Source organism: Zonotrichia albicollis, chromosome 13 (assembly GCF_047830755.1).
Source record: "Zonotrichia albicollis isolate bZonAlb1 chromosome 13, bZonAlb1.hap1, whole genome shotgun sequence".
In the NCBI taxonomy this organism is placed as follows: Eukaryota; Metazoa; Chordata; class Aves; order Passeriformes; family Passerellidae; genus Zonotrichia; species Zonotrichia albicollis.
In genome coordinates this window covers 4,025,888-4,039,870 of record NC_133831.1, presented here as the reverse complement: position 1 = coordinate 4,039,870, position 13,983 = coordinate 4,025,888, and the positions used below count along the sequence as shown (strand labels likewise).

Here is a 13,983-nt window from a genome sequence, read left to right as displayed (position 1 = left end):
AAAATTAGGTTTCAGCACAGAGAAATGTTTGAAAGACTGTACAATAATAATGAAAAATATTTTCATTTCCAGAACATTTTATTTAACCACCTCATTAATACAGTTTTATTATTTTGATTTGATTAATTGTTGTTGGTTTTGAGATTGGATTTATTTTATTATTTGAGTTGCAATGACTCTCCTGTTACTTTCTTCATGCTTACCAAGGGGTTTACACCATTATTTCTCCACACAAATAACTAATTAGTCAACCATTTTCTCATTTGACATTTCTCAGTGGCGGGGGACTGCAAACTGAATTTCATCTGATTTTTCATTCTGTTTTGATGGTATCATTGGAGATTGAGGATTGTGATGAAAGCCAGCCTGTTAATTCCCTGATGTGACAAAAAAAACAAAGCTGAGATGAGGAATATTTTAGCTCAGATGGGGGAGATGGGTGCATGTTTTTCTGCAGAGGCAAACAGGAGCAAACCCTGCCTGCAGAGAGGCACAGCCTGCAAATCCTTCCCTGTTTGCGAAGGGTTTTTATATCTGGGCAGTGGTTTTATAGCTGAGTAATAAACAGAATCCAAACCTCTATATTCAACTGCACCTTGTAATTAATACATCTGATCAATCTACATTGTTTCTCAGTATCTGAAAAAGAAAAAGAAAAGGGAATCACAGAATAACAGAATGGTTTGGATTGGAAGAGCCCTTAAAGATCATCTCATTCCAGCCCCCTGCCATGGGTAGGGATGTCACCCCAACTGCTCCAACAGCATTCTTCCAATGGCTTTAATGCTACAAACATTTTAAAACTAAAAATAAAAACCAAACAAACAAAAAACCAAAAAAACCCCAAGCAATGACCCAAAAAAAAAAAAAAAAAAAACATACCAAAAAAAACAGGGTAAAAAAACCCCTAAACAACACAATCTTGGAAACTGTATAAAAATGATCTTTACAAAATCAAATGTCAGCATAGTGACATTACTATAATATACATTAGAGAATTGCTGTTATTGTTTTAATTTCACATGGGATAGGAATTTGAGAGCCAGCTGTGTAAGGCTGGGAATGTACATATATATATATGTATAACATATATAAATATATTATATATTAATATATATATATATAAATATATACACATATATATGTACATTCCCAGCATACATACATACATATATATATTATTTATAAACATATATATATATATATATATATATATGGCTTTTGCCCTCCCCAAAGCTTTTAACCCAGCCTGGGAGCAGGAACACCTTTGTTATCTCATGGCCAAAAAGCAGAAAAACTGCAGTGTGTCCCCAGTAATGAGTGTGGAGTGTGGTTCAGCTGGAGAATTGCTGTGCTGCAATAAGGTTCCCTTTCTGCTCCTCCTGGTGCCATATGCTTCCCTAATTAGTGCAGGCAAAAGGTAATGAGAGCACAGTGGAGAAGAGGGAGCTCCATGGGAAGCAGGCTGATCTCTAAAACTCTGCATTATGTCATCCCTATGTAAAGCACAATAGAGTTTTCATCCAGGTTTTTAATGTTGCACTTATATTTTGGGATGTTTTTTTATCTTTCTCTGAGAAGCACCACTGCTTCTCTGGGTGTGATATTTGTGCTGTAATTGCTGCGCCAGCCTCTCCCAAAAAACTGAACTTTTCCCAGGGGTGATGCCTCATGATTTTTCAACCAGCCTTGATGCAAAGCTCATAAATTTGTTCATAAATTTTAAATAAATTCCATATATCTGCTTCTCTATTTTAGTTCTGCAGCAAGTGCAAGTGTTGATTTGTGCTCTGCTGTGTGTCCATAACCTCTCAGTGTCTCTTTGGAGCTCTGTGTTTCAGGTGTGCACTGGAACACTGGAGCAGACAATTTCCAGGCTGAGGGAGCTGCTTTTGCTGCTCTCTTTGCAGTACCTGGCTGAGACAACCCCAGGGCATGAACCCAGAGCAGGGAGGTCACAGTCAGAATGTGTCACACCCACTTTCCCTTCCCTCTTGTCTCACAAGCCCTTGGGAGCTGGGAGATGTTGGCACAGCTTAAAATTAAAAGAAAAAAACCCACAATGAAATAAACTCTATGAGCAGCACTAAATTGCAGTGCTTCAAAGCAGAATAAACCCAAACTAAAGAGTAAGTGGCACAGCAGAGAGCACAGCTCTGTGCACATCTGATGCATCACGGTGCTCAGGACTGGAGATTCAGCAGGTACATCTAGAAAAGTTCATGTTTAACCTCCTAAAAATTAGTCTGATTTTAAAAGCTGCTGTGCAATCAGATCCCACCAAAGTCAAAAGTGGGAAGTGAATCTTTGCATTCAAAACTTCTATTTTTATCATGGTTTTTATGATGGGTCCATTCTAAACCTTTGCTAGCAGAGCCCTCAAAAAATGGAACAAAAACCGATCAAATATGCTGCAATATGCTCTTACAATAAGTAAAAATGTGGTGGGAAAGACAAAGTGCTGCTTTCACAATATCCTGTGCCAAATCACAGGTTATACAATCCAGGTTTTTATTTGCACAGCCAACAGTGCTTTGTAGAGCAATCAGGGAAGATAATACAATCCATTTTACATTCTCATTACTTTAGAAGTGTTGAATCTTCTGAAATGGTTTCGGGGTTAATTGAGAATTTGCAATTTTACAATAGACTAGGAATTGTTTAGGCTGCCCTTGTTCCATATTTCTGTGCATACCTTTGTTGCAAAGTTATAAAAACAACAATAAAAGAAGAAACAAAGAAGTGAAATGAAATGATCTGCATTGTTTCTGTTGCAGGCACTCATTTTTGTGGGAGATAAAGCTGAGGTATTGATTAATGTTTAAATGGCTATTAGGAGGAAGGACGTGTTGGGTTGATGGAACATCTCACTGTGCACTAATGCTTTCCTTTGATTCTTTCCCACACATTCCCTAGGGGATAATTTCTGCTCCTGGGGAAGACAGTGGTGAAACTCTGAGTTACTTTTTATTTTTTTGCCAGCATAAATAAGACAACTATTTTCCCTGTTTGTCTCTTTTTCTGCATAAATTCAAAAATTTCTGGTTTCCAAATCTCCTCTTTAACTTATTTTAACATCATAAGAGCTCATAGAGATGTATAATTTTTCCTGGCTGTATATGCTGAAGTTTTGATGCTCACTCTGCCTGAATATTCCTGTGCACCACAGTCAGGCTCAGCAGCCCCCAGGAAATTTCATTTTTCAAGCCTGAAGCAAAGTTTTGGTAAAAAGCAGCAGCATGGGCAGGGCTGTCTGTCAGCACTTTGTTAGAGGCAGGAATTTTATTTAATTTTACCTTTTTTTAACCCCTCAATAATGTCTTGGTTTTGTTTATTCCCTCATATTTGCAATGATATTTTAAAATTTTTTTGCGACTTTATCACATAGGACTTTCAGGTGAATTCACTTTCACTGTGAGGCACTGCCTTGGCACAGACTCATTAAACAATAACAGGTTCCTTGTCAATTACTGGTAATTTAAGAAGTCTATAAAAGGTTGTATGGTGGTTTATGACCTATAACAACTCACTACAAAAAAGATAAACAGGTTATTATCCCAGGTATTGATTATATGATTGGAGTTTTGGTTTAAAACAGAAACACATTTAATTGGAGAGGGAATTGGTATCAGTTAGTTCAGCTCTTGGTTTTTCTATTACTTAATATATTTAACTTTGTATAGAATTAAGGCCTAATCATGAACATTCTTGTATTTATTGCTTCATTCAAGCTCAGGGAAATTCCTGGTGTGTAAACTCCCCAATCTCTCTAAACATTTCCAGTTTTGGGGGCTGAGTATTTGTGCTGATTAAAGGGAAAAAGCACACCAGGGAATTTCATACTGGGGCATCGTGGAGGCAGCATTCCCAAACTGTGATTGAGGCAGCGCGGATGTGGCTGAATTCAATCAGCAGAAGGAGGAAGCTGCAGATCCCAGAGTGCAGAACACGAGTGTGCAAACAGGGCTGGGTGTAACCATCTCCCCCACACCTGGGGAATTCATTGTCTGACTCTTTCTGCCACCGTTCCCCACAATTTAGTGCATTTCCAGCTCACCCAAAATAAATAATGGTAAGAAAAAAAATTAAAACCACTGAAACATAAATTAAAAATACAGCTTCTAGTCCAGCTGGAATTTGGAGTCTGGAAAAAGGATCCTGGGACAGGATTCATGAGGTGAGTGTGGGTGCAGAGGCTGTTGGAAGTGTTCTCGCTCTATAACACAGCAGCAGGAAACAGCTCCTATATAATATCCTAAATATTGATTTCTCTGCTAAACTTTGGGACAAATATATATATATATATATATCCAAAGGAATTGACTCAAACCTCTAACAACACTGAATTGTCTCTAAGGCAAGGCACAAGCTTAAATTGTGTTTTTGCAATATGAAGAGATCCCCTGTGGAAGCCACTGAGTGCCCAGACAGATTCCTCTGCAGCAATGCATTTCTTTGACATTCAGATCTATAATTTGCTAACACCTTCTGCCCTTCTGTTCAGGTATTCAGTGTACAAGGACCCAGCAGGGTGGCTGGAAATCAACCCCACCAACGGCACCATTGGCACCACAGCAGTGCTGGACAGGGAATCTCCCTTCGTGCACAACAACGTCTACACAGCTCTGTTCCTGGCCATCGACAGTGGTGAGTGACCCCTGGGGCAAAATCCTCAATTTCCTGCCTCAAATGCTCTGTTCTGAACTCTGCAAGTGATGCCTCAGGTTTAGCTTTTCTATTTTTCCCATTCTGTGCTGCTTTAGTGTGTGGGTCTGGGCTCACATCAGGGGATGCTGAGCTCTGTGCACAGAGCAGGGAGACAAAACAATTCCTGCTCCAGCTGGGCACCAAGGACAAATGATCCCAATCTCAGCCCAGGAGCACAAACCCCGTGGGCTGGAGAGAGAAAAACAAGCAGGGTGGGACTGCCTGGGCTAAAGCTGGAATGGGACAATGAACTGCAAGGTGCAAATGGAGCAGAACTGATCCCAGGGAGAGACCCCGGGAGCGCTCGTGCATTTTGGGGCCATTTTGGTTCATCTTGGGTTCATTTTGGAACCATTTTGGTTCATCTTGGGTTCATTTTGGGACCATTTTGGGTCATCTTGGGTTCATTTTGGGACCATTTTGGTTCACCTTGGGTTCATTTTGGGACCATTTTGGTTCATCTTGGGTGCAGCCCTGGCTGGGCTCTTGAGCTGCCCGAGGTGGATCCATTTAGGAGATCCTTTTAATAAATCCCTGCTTTATTCTGCAGCTCTGCCCAGCCTCTGTTCTAGCTCAGCTTTCACAGGGCATCACACAAGGTGTAAAATTAACCAGGGCTGCAGGACTTCTCTCCATGGCCACCTAAATATATTAGAAACCATTTTAGAAACCAGAAGAAAGAAAAATTAACTTGAAACTTGCAAAGAGGAATTAACTTGAAGCTTACAAATTTATAACAGCTTTCATTTAGCTTTATACCTTACAGATTTATTCCTACACTGATGTCTTAATGCTAGGTGCAATTAGTCTAGAAACATTCCTGGAAATGTAATAAATCATCCTAATCAGAGTTAATTTCTTCACAATATTTGAGCAGTCAGCGTGTCTGAGGCACTTAAATACCAATAACAGCTCATCCTTGATATGCTGGATTATAATCTATTCACTACAATGTCAGTGACAATAAAAACACAACTAAACTACTCGTTAAAAAGGAACAATTTTTGCATATTGTGTTTACTAAAGTTCCTCCTGTCAAATAGAATCCAAATTGAGCTATCTAAGGAAAATCCAGGGAGTGACTCTGGAGAAGAGGAAGAAAGAGCAAATCCTGAACGTTCCAAATCTCCTGAGCTAAAGGCACAAAATAAATAAAAGATTTGCCTGTAATATAACAGCTAATATGCTAACACTTTTTCACAGCTGCAGCTGGTTTAGCCCTGGTGATGAATTGTAAAATGCCCTTTTTAAGAGAGTAATTCTACATATTTGCAAGCACATGACTCAGGGAACATTTGCAGGGCCTGACAGAAGAAAGAAAATATCGCCTTAAGTATAAGAGAAAAAAAAAATCTGCTGAGGAGATGATTTACTTATATATTAATATACATATTTTCCTTAGGAAATTTCTGGGGGAAAATGTAGCACTAAACATATTTCTGTCTTTTGCTTGCTATTGGATTTTTTTTCTATTTTTAATGCATCTCAAAATCAGGTGCACTGGGAAATGTCATCTCACCATGAAAGTAAAAATTTGGGGTATTACTGAGGGGTTACCCAAAGGACAAAGTTGTGTTTTAAAGGTGAAGCCAGATATTGTCACAGAGAATAGATGGAGAAAGGAGATGAGTGTTCTTGGCTGTGGGAACCAGCCTGGGTAATGTGGATTTTGGGGGACACCTTTATGTGCAACTTAGGCCTTGCTCATTTATTCTAAACCCAGAACTTCACTGCTTTTAATTCTCAGATTATTTTTTTTCTATTGTGGATAAATCAAAGGAATCCCAAGGAATCCTGTTCACTTGGGATTCTGAGGCAGCACCTGATGGCAGCCCCTGTAATTGTGTTTATTTGTGACTCTGTCAGTGCAGGAGTTCATCCTCTCCAGCATTATTGACTCCTGTGAATGCAATGATCACAAACCACACGTGTGCACTCAGGACTGTCATGCTAAGGGGTTAATAATGATCTTTTCCTGCCATCAGCAGCCCTGCCACACGCGGGAGTGGGAATAAACAGCAGAACTTAATTAGCTGATATTAACCTTGTGCCCTGCATCACCTCTGCATTAATTACCAGGCAGCTTGGGGAGCAAATTCAACTTAGAGATGGGCTGGGAAGTGGGAAAATTTCCTGCTGGCCTGGAGGAATAACTCTGGCTAAAGCAGCCAGGGAGGTTTGAGAGTTGATCTCAACAGGCTGGGCTCTGCCTTGGCCCTGCAGGGACAGCTGGGACAGACAGCATCCCTGGGAAGTGTTCCCAAATTTGTTTCCAGGCTGACACTGTGATCTGGCACTGCTGGGAGAGGCACTTTATCTCTGCAGCCATCAGAGCTAATGTCCAACTTGAAATATTGCATTAGATGAGAAACCAAATTGTGGGAAAATGCTATGAAATGAATACAGAATTACTTTGGGACTCTAAAAGAAGGTTGTGTTAACTGAAAAAGGGAGAAAATCAGATTGAGCAGAACTATCTGCACCTCTTTAGAGCAGCATTGTCCATGGGCTGCAGACCTCTCTCTTCAGGTTAATAAGTGGAGCCTGTCTAATGCCAGTGAAAATGCCTGGGACTTCTCAGTGAGAGGGCAGCCAAAGCAGGATTAAGAACTGCCAAATGAAATAGGGTAATAAAGTGAAAATTTAGAGGCATTTCCAATAGAGCAAGTAATTTGCTTGGGCTAACTGATTTGTGGTGAAAAGGAAGGAGAGGAAAAAAAGAAATACTTTAGCAGAAACTCTTTTTGCAAAAGCATTCAGTGGAGGTTTTTATTTCCTTTGGCCTCTCAGCTCATCTCTGAGTCCAATCTGAGATGGCACAGGCAATGGGAAAGTTGATTTTATCAGGCTTTCCTTCCCTGTCCTGGAAATCCAGAGAGCTCAGGTGATGCCCAGGGCACTGCCCAGCACTGGGAACTGGCACCCACAGCAGCTCCCAGGCACTGCACGATGTGTGATCATCTTTAACAGAATTTATAGTGAATAACTCTAAAATAATCTATACCCTTTTGTCTTAGCCATTGCTGAAATGCATGAGCCATATTCTAAAACATAAATACAAATATTAATTGGAGTTCATAGCATTTACCTGCTTACAGAAAAAGTTCTGTTGTCCCACTGTGTTCCATGCTCACCCCTTTATAAAATAACCTTACATTTGAGTGCTGTCCTGGGGGAGGAGTGCAGACAGCAGCAAACAAACCCCACAGTGATCCTTTTTCCTTTTTCCTTTTTCCTTTTTCCTTTTTCCTTTTTCCTTTTTCCTTTTTCCTTTTTCCTTTTTCCTTTCTCCTTTCTCCTTTCTCCTTTCTCCTTTCTCCTTTTTCTATCCCCTTTTGCTGATGTCAGTGGAGAATCTATCACCAGTTCCATCTGACTCCTAGTTATTGCACCTCAGTCCAGGGAGCAAGTGCCGGGGCATTTTATTTTGGTTTTTTTTTTAATCTGTAAAGAGTTAGATATTTCTGTCACAAGTAAAACCTGGAGCTTTGTGCTTGGTGTTTCTTTGTATAAAGCTGTCACATCTTTGTCTTTTTTTGGGATATCACTTTACCAGTAGGACAGGGACAAGAAAAGGGACACAGAAAATGGAGTCACTCCACTGCAGGAAATAAGTTGACTCTTTATGAGATTCTTTCTGACCTTTATGATATTATTTCTCTGCATTATCAAATTAACTGCAGCTAAAGGTGGTAAAGTATGAATTATGTTATTCCTGATCCAAACAGTTCCTGTATCTTCCCAAACACACTGGAAAAAATGTGTAGCAAATTTGAAGGAAACACTGTTAATTTATTGATAATAAATTTTGACCTTTTATAGGGGTGCATTACACTTTAAAAAGGACTTTTTGGAAGAAATATCCTAATTTTCTTAGTACATTTGATTTCAGTAAAAGGTCAACTTAGTGTCTTTAGAATTTGAAAACTTTTTATTAAAGACCTGTGTGACCACAGAGTCTCTGGCCTATTAAAGAAGAAATTAAACCCTGGTAGGAAATGCCATGCAGCAGAGTTAACACATTAAAGTGTCCTGAACTGTGTTTAATCTGAGAATGAGCTGATAATGGGGCAAATTCAGGTTTATGCAAACTTAGGAAACATCTGAAGTTTCATTAAATTAACAAAAGTGCCAACAACAGTGATCATTTTATTTGGCACTCTAATAATTGAACCCAATGTAAAATCACAGCATTATTGGGAGCTTTTCTGCCAAAAGGGATTTTGCTCATTCCATGAGAGGAGAAATCATTTGGGTTTGAGAAACCTGTGTGAAACAGAACTTCCAAATGTGCTCTGTGGTGCCATCCTGCAGAGCCCATTGCTCCCTGAATTTGGGGTGGGGATCACAAAGCACAGCACCTGCGTGTTTATCCCATTCCACCATGCTAGAAACTCTCCAGGAAAGGTGTTTTTTTGTTTTTTTTTTCCCTGAATTCTGAGAGTTTTTGTCACAATCTAGAAAAAGTGAGGGAGAAGGAAACCATGGCTGGAGGTGAAGCTAAAAAATACCAAAAAATACCTGGAAAATGTGTGAAATCTTTAAAAGATAAAACACCATTTCCTTTTAGGGCATGAAAAATTTATCACCAGATTTACCTAATTCATGCAAAAAATTATTTTTTTTTTGTGCAATTAATATCCCATTGTGTAGCCTTTTTCTATCTCTTTAAAAACAAAATATTTGGTTATTTTTGGTTGCTTGACCCATAGAAAACCCACCTGTGTTGTCCATTATTTGTCACCTGGTGACAAGTAATGACACACTAATTTTGCTGGTTGGGTTAAATGCAAAGTGAGGTTGGATTCCACTTTTTTGGGGATGGTTGGACGCCATCCCAGTGGGGTCCCACCTAAAGAGAAATATTCTCCCAGTGAGTCTGATCCAGTGTGAGCATTCCACATTCCCTCCCTGTCATTCCTGTCACCAGGGAGCTACTGAGGCAAAATTTGGGAATATAAGAACTTCAGCTGCATTAAACAAAGAGAATAAATGTCATTAAATTCATTTTAGTTGCGAGTTCAGGGTTTGCCTTGAGCTACAGTGGCAGTTTAAGCAAAAGCAGCTTGGACGTGGCTGTGGGCAGCTGCACTCGTGAGCTGAGGCACTGGCTCACTTTTCCTGAGCAAAATGAAGAAATGGTGAATCAGGGTTTGGTTTTTTCTCACTTTTTCCTGTGTTTCCAAGGAGCAGCTGAACCCAAGCAATCCTGAATCCGATTTATTGTGCATGTCTTGGCGCTGCTAATCATTGGAAAGAAAACTTTTTATTCTGTCCTGTGTGTGATGAGCAGTAATACACAACAGAAAAAGCTGGATAACAAAGAGAAGTGTGGCAGTGTGCAATTAGAACTTCTGACATGTATCTAACCTGTCTCCTCTCTCCATGATGCACATAATTAAATTACCACAGATTGATTCCACCTAAACCACGCTATTTTTGAAGAAATCAGGCAATTAGTTACCATAGCAACCCAATTAAGCCAGTTTTATACCCCTTATCTTAATTGCTGTATTAATTGAGAAGAGAAAAATAAATTGAAGACTCATCCTTTTCCTGCCATTTTACATTTCAGTAAAATACGAATTGCACACAAAATATTGTTTTAATTTGTCATCATGGACTCATGATTGGAAAAAGAAATGGGAATGCTGAAAACAGTATTTAAGACGGATGGCAGATGTCAGTAGCAATTGGAGATGCTGAGAGAGCTGGGCTCTTCTGAAATGTAATTACTCAAAACCAGGAGCTGCATTTATTATTTGAGGGCATGAGTGAAGGGTTGGAACTTTGGAAGAAGCCAACAACGTTACAGGTGTCCTGATATTTTTTAAACATGCAGATTTTTTTTTTATTTTATAGATTTTTATGAATATATTTTATGTATATACACTCTATCTAATATATATTTTATAATATATAATATATAATAGATAGCTTTTGTCATATATTTTATATAAATGTATTATATATTTACTATATATAATATATTTATATATTATCTCTAAATATATAATATATAATTTCTATTTTATATATTTCATATAAATATATTGTATATCTACTATATATAATATCTATCATATATACTATATATAAATATAGTATACATATTTAGCTATGTATTTATATAAATGTATAATTTTATATTTACGTATTTGAAATTTTAAATTTATATTTATGTAAATTATATTTATTTCTCTTTATTTATATTTATATAGTATTATAATATTTACATATTATTTACTATAATATTATATTATTTTCAATTATATTTACTTATATATTATATTTATGCATTATATATTACATTTTTATAGCCATATATTATCTTTACTATATATTATATTTACTATGTTTTAGCACATCCTGAGGATGAACATTTAAATATTTGGGTGCCCTTGGAGCCCAAACAGAGAAAGAAAGAGAGAATTCCAAACTCCCAGAAGTGGCACATCTGGGAATACACCATGGCCATCATAGGAGTGAAATATCTATGTTTTAGATATTTATACAATATATTTTAATGCATTATATAAAAATATATAGTAAATAATTTTTATTTTATATATTTTATATTTCACTTTATATATTTAATAACATATTTATTGTATATATTTAATAATAATATATTTATTTTATATTTTTATTTTATCTATTTTACAAAGCATCTATATGTTAATATAGATAGAAAATGCACAGGAAATTTGAATTCATGGGGAATTAGGGACAAATCCCTGGCAAAGCTCCGAGCACACTCAGATTCTCTGAGCACAACAGCAGCATATGGAGGGGAAAAAACCCAGTGTGAGCAATGAGACAGAAATTTGTGTTTGGATTCTCAGAGCATCACTGGAAAGCATGAGAAGCACTGTTCTTGTTTGAGGAGCAGTGTGTAATTTGTGTGATTTTAATAATTCTGATATTATTCTGCGCAGCTTTTCATGAAGATTCAATCATTAAAAGTAAACAAAGTATCTTTTTCTATAACATTTATTTCAAGCTAATTTTTTCAACTGGTGGTAGCAACATGGTTATTTATGGGGGCAGCACTAAAATTCAATTTAAAATCCACATTTCCTGGCAAGAGCCCCTTGCATTGGAGACTCAGTTCACCACCAAGTTTCCACTTTGTTTCACTGTGAAATTCTCCATCCTTCAGCCTCTGTTTCAGCAGCTTTTACCCAAACCAGTGATGCTGCTTCACTCCTGTGATGGCCATGGTGTATTCCCAGATGTGCCACTTCTGGGAGTTTGGAATTCTCTCTTTCTTTCTCTGTTTGGGCTCCAAGGGCACCCAAATATTTAAATGTTCATCCTCAGGATGTGCTCAGTGGCAATTGGGATCAGAGCTCGTTGGAAAAGCTTCTCCCCAGGATTGTCGGACCCTTTAGGTCCTGCTCTGCTCATTAATTCTGCTCTCAGCCACAAGGTTTGGCAATGCAAATTAAGAGTTTTACTTCAGAATTAAAATATTCTATGGGTAACTTCCCTTTCAAAATCAAAGGCGTCTGGAGATCATGGGATTTTGAATTATTTCAACAGCATAATACCATCAAATTTATGAAAGTCACATATTCCCAGTGGATGAGTTGTGACCATTTTTGCTTGATTCATTTCGTGTTACACTTTTATGACGCGTGTTAACAAGCTCCAGTTTATGACCCTGACATTTGCTTGCTTTTCTTTTGGAGGTCTTCATAAATCAGCGAAAGATTTTTTGTTTAAATCATTATAAATAAACCAAGCAGAGAATAAGTCATTGAAATGGACAGAAGCAATTTCCTTTCACTCTTTTTTTTTATCTGTAATATTTGCCCAAGTTCTGAACCATACAAAGAGTGAAACATTTGCACAGCAGGGAGAACACAGCCATATCTGTGTGTGACAAAATAGCAGGACATCCATAAAGCTGTTGGCTTCTTCATTTCAAAAGGCAGATTTTAATATTACTGACTTCAGAGAAAGATAAGGGCAGTGCATAAGACATTATCAGTCCAGTGTGGAAATAATGCATTCAAAATTAAAGACAGCAGTTTAATTAAGTGCATGAAAGGCTGGCTTTTATGATCGTATTTCAAATACCAGAATGTCTTTTCATCCATTCTGCAGTATGACTTTACTTAATAATATATCAAGAACAAAAAACGTATGGGAGTCTTTCTGTAAATTCAATTAGTCCAATAAAAAGTGAAAAATAGCTTCTTTTTCATTGTAAAGAACTCAAGCCTAACCCTTCTGATGACAGAGTGTGAGATGAGAAGGGAGGGCAGGGCTGGAGAAGGATGAACATTCAGCCTTTGTGATGCATTTCAGCTCGCAGGAAACAGATGAAGTGTCGCCATCAGTAACATTTGTTATTGAAAGGACTAATTGCACTCTGCTGCAGGCAGCAGTTTATCAGATCCAGACCATGGGGCGCTTGTTTCTGCCTTGGGATGCTCTCCCAGCACAGCAATAATTCAGTTTATTCCAATGTGCTGTGGGTTTCCTTTGAAAAGCCTGGGTTATGGGGCTGCTGTGGGTTGTGCTGAAGGGCCCCTGGAAATGCTGTGGGACCCTGCCCTGGTGCTGCAGGGTTTAACTGCAGCCCCCAAATCCATCTGGGAAGGGTTTATGTGGGTTGGGATGGTGTTCACAGGGGTCTGAGGATGAGGGAAGGGACGAGGATCTGACTCCATGTTTCAGAAGGCTGATTTATTATTTTATGATATATATTATATTAAAACTATGCTAAAAGAATAGAAGAAAGGATTTCATCAGAAGGCTGGCTATGAATAGAAAAAGAAAGAATGATAAGAAAGACTGTGTCTCAGACTCTCTGTCTGAGCCAGCTGACTGTGATTGGCCATTAATTAAACACAACCACATGAGACCAATCACAGATGCACCTGTTGCATTCCACAGCAGCAGATAACCATTGTTTACATTTTGTTCCTGAGCCCTCTCAGGAGGAAAAATCCTAAGGAAAGGATTTTCCATAAAATGTGTCTGTGACACCTGGTCACTGAGAATTTTAGACTTTGTGCACTGACAGACACTGACCCCCCCGCTGCATTCAACCTGAAGCCATAAAGAAATTCCAAAATTAAATAATAGAACTTTTATGAGTGTGTAGTTTGAATAGAAGTGTGTAATATCACATAGCAGAAAACTTAGAGTTTAATTTAGAATATAGTAATATATATAAAACAAAATAGAAGTTTTGAAGAAGAGACTGGAACTTCTTCTTTACCTTCTTCTTCACCTTCTTCCTCATAGGTTTAAATAGTTTAA

At 38.0% G+C, this 13,983-nt stretch overlaps 1 protein-coding gene across 2 annotated transcripts in view; it reads left to right on the top strand.

Annotated features, from left to right (window-relative positions):
* Window positions 1-13,983, top strand: part of CDH13 (cadherin 13) — a 444,090-nt gene that overhangs the window by 412,872 nt on the left and 17,235 nt on the right. For both annotated transcript variants that reach the window (XM_074550802.1, XM_074550801.1), the window contains exon 11: window positions 4,505-4,647. In XM_074550802.1, the coding sequence (XP_074406903.1) occupies window positions 4,505-4,647 (143 nt within the window). The remainder of the gene's footprint in view (window positions 1-4,504; window positions 4,648-13,983) is intronic.